Raw genomic sequence first — 8,911 nt, 5'->3', positions numbered from 1 at the left:
GCTGCGATAAATAAATAAACAAACTTCTATTGAGAAGTTTCGGAGACTGTAGAACCCGGTCAAGTGCAATATGTCCTATCACAACGCGTGCAATGGCTTGTGCTGTCAATTATCTAATCACTTGTTACACTGTGCTCAAATCATGGCCGCTGATAGCCAATCAGATTCGAGAAATTTGCTATAGTTTTGATGAAGTTAAATAGCATGTCATTGCTGGTGACATATTTGCATTAAACGAGAATGAATTCAATAAACTTTGACACGTTTGGTTTTCGCTGACCAATCCGCGCTCCACGTGTTTATTTGAAGTGTAACCTCTGCGTCAAATCTTGTTTTATTACCTGTCAAATTGAGTCCCTTTGTGGCACGTCTAAACCCTTTTGACCATATTTTTGAAAGCAATTCAAGACTGTATTTAAAGTAGCGGTTTGAAGTTAAAGGGCCAACGCCAGAGCCAATATAACGTCAAAATAGACGAACTGACCTACAATTAGGTTTGGCTCGGAAGGAGAAGCTATAGGTAAGGATTCGATGAGGTGGGTGGCTTTCAAGAATTGCATGTTTTAAAGATCTCGAGTGAACTTAACTCTAAATAACTGAGCTATGAAGCATGACCACATGAATGCGCTTTGCACGTAACACTGATATCAAAGTAATGGCAAGCAATCATCCGTTTCTGAAATGTTACAAGGCCACAAATTAGCCAAACTACTAAAAACTTTTTTACATGAGCTAATACAAAGCGGGTTTTATTTTTATGAGTCGACACAAATGCAATTGTTTGCACTGATTACGTCGTTTCGATTTATTGAATTTCTCTTAGAATTGTTTTGTCTGCCATCCACAAAGACCGGTCTCAAACTTCTGTAATGTTTTACCGCTGCGATACGGCCGTTTGTATCTCTGTTTACTATGAGATCTTATGCCGTCAAAGAGAAAATTCCACTGACAAAATTTAAATGCATGCAATTCTTTTGGAATTAAAATATCATTAGAACTGAACCAAATTATCGAAAGTTATTTGTGTACTCAGTCAGCCGGATGAAAGTTCATTTATATATTTCAGAAGAGTACTTTCACAAAATCACAGGAAACTTGTCAAGACAAAGATTTCAAGCTATTCACAAATCTATGCTGTCTTATCTAAAGTTTTCGATGCACCGGGTGTTGGAATCCAACAACGACAACAGCAACAACACTTTATTAAAAATAGACAGTTACAAGGTGTTTATATACCTACCCGAATATTCAGTAATATGGGAGACTATCAGAACTTTGACCTTTTGTTTGACACAACATAAAAAGAACAAATCCGATAACAACTTATATTTATTACGAAGATCCTTCGCAATGTTAAAATTCGTCATTAACTGGTTCATAAAAGGTTTCTTTCGATTTCCTTGATTTTTATTGGTTTGCACAAGCGAGCTTGGCAGGAAAAGAAGTGGCTTTCCGGAGTCGACTGTCGATACAGTGAAACCGAAATTCACGATTTTCGTTCTTCCTGCCATAAATGGATGTTTATCCGTGTAATAGTTTTGTACCAAAATAGGTTGATTGTCATCCTTGGCCGTGTGTCACGAGTGGTTAATGCAATCCTCGTGACATAGTGACATCATTTTGGTTTTCGTTCGTGCGTTTTTCCTGTTGTTGTTAAGGAAGTTGTTGCTGATTTCCTTAATTACATTGAAATATATTCCAGTGCTACCAAATGAGAATCTGTTCTTTTGTGGATGTTGTTGAATTTATACGTGCACTTATTCTGAGCTTTCCGGAAGCGTTCCTGCGAGAGAGCCTGTGCAGTTGGAGGAAAGCGTTACGCAAACTTGCGTTACACAAAGACGTACTAATGTCGGTCTTTGCCCTTCCGGTTGGCTTTGACTTTGCACTATTTTCAGCAAACTAGATAAATACCGTGAACTCCTGGCTAAAGCAATAAGCTCGTTTATTGATCTATCGGAGAAATTTACTACATCACGGTACTCTTTCTCTGAAACTCCGCTTCAAATTTCAACCAAGGTAAGACTGAGTCAAGACTTTGATAGTTCACGATTAATTTCCCCTGGAATCAGTGCTTCGGCAATCGTTCGAAAGAATTTCATTGATACGATATTGATATGGAAACTTCTACCTACCGCGGAGCCATCTTGGTCATAAGGAATATGAATACTTTATGGACTATATTTTGAGCGTATTTTCCCACGCCAGAATACGCAACTTTAAAACTTTATTGACGAATCTCGTTAAATTGAAATGTTTACATAATTTTTGTCTTCTTGGACTCTTACTTTTTATTTTGTTGCGCAATTTTTAAACTAAACTTTTGTTACATTTTTCAAAAATAATGACTAATGACTATCATTGATATTGAATGCGAGAAAGACTAAGCGTTCACAACAAAGTAATTAAAAATTATTATTTGGTTAACGCAAATTGTTCCTTGGCACAACCTCCCTGGCGCAATCCCAAGCTGTCACGAGATTTACAAGAAGAAACAAACCTCACTTTATGTAATACGAACTGAGGGATAGGTAATTTTATGGGCTATTGTTTATTTTAGGATAGCAGAACTTTTTTTCTTCAATATTGAATCGGATACGTTTATAGATAACGAGTTAGTTATTATGAGAGAAACAAGAAAGAACAACAAAGAGTAGATTGAGAGAAAACATTTGCTTGTTGTTTACTGGCTGTTGTCAAATGACTCGCCGGACCTACTACCGTGAGGGTAGGGGGTGGGGGTAGTAGCTACAAGCAAGGCAAACGAAGGTTTGGGCGCTGTTTGGTGTGATATTAAAATGCATTTTTGTCGGAAAGAGAAAGAGAGAAATTTTTCCAGTTGACCTAATTGGGGATGACTCAACTCGGACTGCACAAAAACCGTTTATCTCGAGTAAAGTTTAAGCCAAGGAAGGAAAAAACCCGATAAATTACAAAAACGTTGAGCACTATACCGGATTTGATAAGGAGATAGACGGCAGCTGCGGTTCTAGAAAGATGATTTACTTTAATATAATCCATGATTAAAAACGCCGCAGTAGCGGATTGTTCGTTATTAAGTGCCTTAATTTAGTTTGTAAAGCTCTATAAATGTTTGTAACAATGCCATTTTTCCTGTTGAATCTCCGCAGCCATGCCCAATCAATTTCAGAAGGATTGTTTAAATGCGCACAATAATTACCGGGCCCAGCACGGTGCACCACCGCTAAGATGGTCGTCCAAATTAGCTTCTGATGCCGAGAAATGGGCAAAGGAACTGGTGAAGTTGAACCGCCTTCAACATCACACTGGCGATGAAGGAGAGAATCTGGCATACGCTTCAGGTATTTTGTGCTGTGTGTAATAAAAACAAGTGGCGTTTAAGGAACATGTTCAGTGAAACCCCACTTCTTATCGTGACTACACCGATGATACGACCACCAAACGTCTTCATAATAGAACTGCCAGCCCGCATACACGCGCGCGCGGTCCCCGCATCCACGCGCGCGCGGTCGATCCTTTGCGGGAACTTATGTTGGGCTTTATTAAAATACTCGGGCAGTTATTGAGGCGGCTTATCTGAAAACCCTGTTTATCCGGTTAACCAAAATCTACCGTCTTGTTGTCGTCAGTGGAATAAAGAGGTTGCACTATGTTAGCTAAATTAAACATGCAAACTTATCAAGTTAAATCTGGACGAAAAGAGTTCGAATGGTCGCCCGGCCTTTGAAGACAACTCAAAGTTACTCCAGGCGAGGCCTTTTGTATCTCGATGTCCCCATCCTTACCCATGAACAAATGAGCCTCACTGAAGATCGGTCACGAAAACGGCTCATTACAGCTCACGCAAGCCTACGTAGCTGGTGGGATATGTTGGGCGAGCAAGCAGCGAAAGCCGCCAAACTTTATGTTTGCGCGCGATCAATACCGCCAGCTGGCTACTCAGGCTAAGATCATGATCACTTCTTCGTTATATTGAGGACGGATTCTTTTATCTTCATCAGCTAGAGGTGAGACGGCCAGTTTTATGGGTCATAGAGGTATAATGGTCATTTGCAGTGATCACGACGACAAAAGGCACCTATTGGCTAATTTATTTAAAATCTTGAGTGTGTATTCAGTCTGAAATACAATACTCGATACCACAGAGGCCCATACCATTGACCTTCACACTTCAACAAGATAATGGATTGCTAAAAATAAAGATTCCATTATTGATAGCCAAGCCAGAGCGCGAGGTATAATCTCGTACCCAGATCTCAGCTTTCATAAACTGACAGTGGAAGATCTGGGCGAGATCTCTCCCTAACTCTGGTGTGATTGTAGCGCGCCCTCACGGAATCCAGAAAGGGATCACTAGCATTTTAAAAAAACATTAAGTCCAGTTTAATTTTTTAGCTGTCTCATCACCTTACAAAATTCTAATAAGATTAAATTTAGAAATACAGTTGACTATAAAAATAAGCAAAAAAAAACGGAACGACGTTTCGGTGTCATCTTGGCACCATTATCAAGTAAAGAATGTAACAAATGTATAAATTATCTTTTCTGTTACATTCTGTACTTGATAATGGTGCCAAGATGACACCGAAACGTCGTTCTATCACCTTAAATTTGGTTTTAATTTTGATTGTTCACTCCAAAGGTTACGAAATGTCAGGACAAAGAGCAGTGGACATGTGGTACGAGGAGATTAAAGACTACAGTTTCAGGAACCCAGGCTTCTCCTCGGGCACGGGTCATTTCACCCAAGTCCTCTGGATAGACTCTGTGGAAATGGGGGTCGCGAAAGCTAGCAACGCAAACGGGACACAATTTGTAGTCGCGCGTTATAACCCACCTGGAAATGTCCTGGGACAATTTCCGGAAAATGTGAAACCGAAGGGAACCAAAATGTCCACCCGATCAGAGCAGCCACGCGGCAAGAAAACGAGCGGAAACTTAGTGACTGTGAAAACTCCTTTAACTGGTGGAGCCAAAGAAAAACCGCGTAAGTTTGCCCAACCTCAAATGTGAAATGGGTTCGCTTATCCAGATAAACACATTTTAGATTCAAGAATTCAAATATGTTGTTTCTAAAGTTAGTTTATTCGTTTCTTCTGCCGAGTTCCTAAAATCGGTTACTAATGTAACGCCTCCCTTGTTTTCAATTGGCTTAAACTTCGGATCCATTTGTTTGACACAAATAATTACTTTGGTGGAATATCAACTACAGATTAAAGCATGTATATGAGCAATGACTTTTTTGCAAGTTCATTCGCCTTAGTGTTGGGAGCATATTCTATTGTTCTACTTCCTGCTATCTAGGACTCTGATTAATCAAATTATAGTTCTTTTTCTTTTGAATTTCAACCAGAAAGCACCAGAGAATTCAACAACGAAATTCTCAAGACGCACAACGAAATTCGCTCTCGGCACAGCGCTCCTTCTCTAAAGTGGAATTCCAAACTGGCGTCGGAAGCTCAAAGCTGGGCAGAGGACTTGGCCAGCAGGAACTGTATTCAGCCAAGCAGCTCGAATGATTACGGAGAAAACATTGCTTACATGTCGGGTAAGAATAAAGAAAAAAAGACTTGCGTGGAAGTCCCTCTTTATATAAAACAGTCGATTCTGAAGCTAGGGTGTTAAAGCTTTCCTAGAAACGATTGGACCAATACTAAGGTTCACAACGAGAGAAGGAGCTGGGAGCGAAGTCACGAGGGAGGAGCCAGAGGCAAAGGCTGCTAGGAATCATTTTTCTCCACGCTTGAGCAACAGTCCATTAAAGATTTTAGCACTTTGTGCCTTTCGAATTTGAAGTTGACGATTCTCATCCCCTTACGAGAATTTTACAAGCAAAAGCGACTGTTTTGCATTCTGTAAACCCTGCACCAATCTTCACGTCGGCTTGTTCTCTTAGTTCGTTGTTCTGACACCGGTGACAGGGAGACCCCGAAAGTAATTCGGCTTAAACGCGGGCTACCTCACGCTTCGTGCTCCCCTTGCCACGGGGTTACTCTCAGCCAACGGAGAAGGTAGACTGAAACAGGCTACAGAAATCTCTTGGCAAACTCCCTTATCTCTTATTTTTGCTCAATTTCAGCACTGTATACGTGTGTGTGTTTTGCTATGTAGGTGGACAGCTCACAGGAAGAAAAGTGACAGACATGTGGTATGAAGAACATGACCAGTACAGATATGGAAACCCAGGCTTCTCGAAACAGACCGGGCATTTTACACAGATCGTGTGGCAGAGCTCCAAAGAAATGGGAGTCGGGAAGGCTGTCAGTTCCTCTGGGGCACAGTTTGTTGTTGCTCGGTATCAACCCCCGGGTAATGTCCGGGGGCAGTTCCCTGAAAACGTGAAACCTGCGGTAAATGGAGGAGGTACGTAAATTTAGCGTAGATAGTGTATTCGAAAAGGGAAGAATTTAGCTGGCGGTGTGCGCTTCTATATAGACGCGAGAGGGAAGGGAGCTCGGCGTGCGTGAATCCCCAGAAGGACAGGGGAATTGAACCCACAGCTTAGGAGCACAGGGGGCATTGAATCCGCTGCTCTCTCCGATCTCCCTCTACCGGGATAATGTTTGACTAAAATTTGTTGAGCTTGAGTTTTTGCTTTCTCCTACCGCGTTGGTAACTTCCGTAACAAAATTGGACAAACAGCATTTCGTCGGAATTTGACTTTTATCGCAAAACTGCGCTTCTTGTACAAAATTCCTAGATTGTGAACGGGAGGAAATAACGTGAAATACATTTAAAACTGCAAGCTAGTACATCGGATAGAGAGCAGAGTAGATTTAATACAGGTCAGTAGAACTAGTCTTCTGTATAGAGCCAGAGTTGGAGTGGCTAAATGTCTTGCGTTCTAAGACAATTAGGCATTTACCTAGCCTCCCACGCAGACGTTCTTCGGGGTTCGTCACGCGTTCCTGCCCCACGAACGTCTGCTGAAACGAACAGCCACTTCCGCTCGTCGGCAAATTGCCTTTGTCTGAACAGACCAATCAGCATCGACTCATTATGACAAGCAAAGCCAAGCACATACTGCGAAACAACGGAAATCATCACCCGTGGAGATATTTTCGCTTCCGGACGTGCATATAGTTTATACGATTGAAATTTTTCCTTCCACAACACTCTGCATTTTCTTCAGTGATTTCACTGAAAGAAGCGGCAAGAATTCCAAGATTAGCCAATTTGTCTACCTGGTCTTTCATAAGATTTACAAGCGGCGAAACCACAACAACAGTGACCAGCAGCTTCAAGAATTGAATTGTAAACAAACGATAGAGCTTGATAATTAAGTGACTTTCCATAACCAGTTGGAAGGTTTACGAACACATCAGTTTTCTTCTGCGCAAATTGCACTATGACTTCTCTTTGATACGCATTCAACTCCCTTGTACCAAACGTTTGGCACACATGACCAAAAACAAATTTAAGTCAGCCATCCTGTCTAGGGTAATATTTTTAATATCAAACACACGAGTTTACCCAAAGTTGGGAAACGGCTCCTGATTGGTCCGCAGTCGACGAACGGAAGTGGCCGCTTATTTCAGCAGACGTTCGTGGGGCAGGAACGCGTGACGAACCCCAAAGAACGGCTGCGTGGGAGGCTAGCATTTACCTCCACTTTGAAATTAACTGTAAACCTTTTTCAACGCTTTAAACTGCGAATTAACTTATTAATTGTCTTGTATCACCCAAGGAAAAGCAACTTTGCCTTCCCACCATAATTAGTAGATGTCCTACTGCAACATCTATTAAACGATGCTTATTTCTTTTTTGTTACAGGTGGAAGAAAATGCTGCGTTATTTTGTGAGAACAATGGAATTGGACCATGAGACTTTTTGCGACCGACAATGTTGATCGCACTTTGATCGTCATACACTCCAAAAGCAAGGAAATGCTTTGTAAAGCACACACGAGTTGACATACTTTTAGGTCATTTAGGTGGAAAATAATTTATGAGATGTTCTTTTTCGCTTAATTTAATATTTACAGTTTAGGATGTCTATTTGTATGTTTCAGAAACATATCGTACTCTAAAATATGATTTAGTAAAAATATGTTTTTTTCAATTTTAGTCGCTTTGTTGAGCATACGCGTAGAGGCACGGTGGTGTTGTGGTTGGAAGGCGAAAGGCATATCTTTTCACCCTAATAGTATGTCAAAGGGTAGCAAAATTTAGAATTTTCGTATCAGTAAATCTAAGTTTTTTAAGGGTAGCAAAAACTGAGCAGAAAATCCTAACAAAAATTAAAGCGCAAAGGTGACGCCTGCCGATGACAAAGCGTCTCAATCTTTTTTTTATGTATGTAAAAGGGTGGAAAAAACTTGAAATGTGAAAAAAGAAGGGGTTGGAACTCAGGAGGAAGCCACGCCCATACGAACACCATTCCTCCCCCCCCCCCCCCAACCCTCTTCTCCCACCCCACGTATAGGGTCCAGTGTCTACCTAACCAATCAACTAACTATACTGTATTATGAAAAGAAATGACAATGAACCTGCTTTTCAAGGACGCCGCGCGTAAAATATATATCAGCCGAGACTGTCACTCTCGTTTCTCCGACAAGCAACTTTTACTCTGCATAATTTCTTCCAGAACCCAGGCATACCTTTCTCAAAACTGTCAGAAACATCTCGAGACTGAATCTGAATATTTTACGTGCAACGTGTTCATTAATAACTTTGAAAGGCAAAGTTTACAACATCAAGAAACGTATTTGGGTCCCTTGCAATAACATTACCAAACTGATAAGAAAATACATTTTAAAAATAATTGTTTTGCCTCGGAAGCCTTCAAGAGTTAAGAGAAAAGTATCCAGGGGATTTAACGGGTGTTAGGAAACCTTGGGAGAATCGGCGTATTCCTATATATAAACTACAGAAAGAGACAATCTTTGGTCTTATACTTTCGCAGCGAGTTTTCTCAGTCGAAAGGATAT

General features: G+C 40.9%; 1 protein-coding gene across 2 annotated transcripts; it reads left to right on the top strand.

Annotated features, from left to right (window-relative positions):
* The first annotated feature begins 232 nt into the window (after nt 1-232).
* LOC146461607 (uncharacterized) lies at nt 233-8,043 on the top strand. 2 transcript variants are annotated; one of them, XM_085086455.1, is made up of 6 exons: nt 233-536; nt 3,132-3,323; nt 4,625-4,969; nt 5,336-5,530; nt 6,094-6,345; nt 7,756-8,043. In XM_085086455.1, the coding sequence occupies exons 2-6, from the start codon at nt 3,134-3,136 to the stop codon at nt 7,782-7,784; spliced, it is 1,011 nt and encodes a 336-aa protein (XP_084942581.1). In that variant the 5' UTR covers nt 233-536; nt 3,132-3,133; the 3' UTR covers nt 7,785-8,043. The 2 variants fall into 2 exon arrangements, with proteins under 2 accessions (XP_084942581.1, XP_084942580.1); XM_085086454.1 differs by lacking the exon at nt 233-536 and adding an exon at nt 1,870-2,019.
* The last annotated feature ends 868 nt before the right edge of the window (nt 8,044-8,911 follow it).

The sequence above is a fragment of the Pavona decussata genome, unplaced genomic scaffold (assembly GCF_977016875.1).
Source record: "Pavona decussata unplaced genomic scaffold, jaPavDecu1.1 SCAFFOLD_195, whole genome shotgun sequence".
Taxonomy (NCBI): domain Eukaryota; kingdom Metazoa; phylum Cnidaria; class Anthozoa; order Scleractinia; family Agariciidae; genus Pavona; species Pavona decussata.
The sequence above is the reverse complement of the archived record's forward strand: the minus strand, read 5'-3'. Positions and strand labels throughout refer to the sequence as shown.

Coding starts and splice junctions, on each gene's coding strand:
- LOC146461607 (XM_085086455.1), top strand. CDS start 3,134: ATGCCCAATCAATTTCAGAAGGATTGTTTAAATGCGCACAATAATTAC. Junction 4,970..5,335: donor TGGAGCCAAAGAAAAACCGC/GTAAGTTTGCCC, acceptor AATTTCAACCAG/AAAGCACCAGAGAATTCAAC. Junction 6,346..7,755: donor ACCTGCGGTAAATGGAGGAG/GTACGTAAATTT, acceptor TTTTTGTTACAG/GTGGAAGAAAATGCTGCGTT.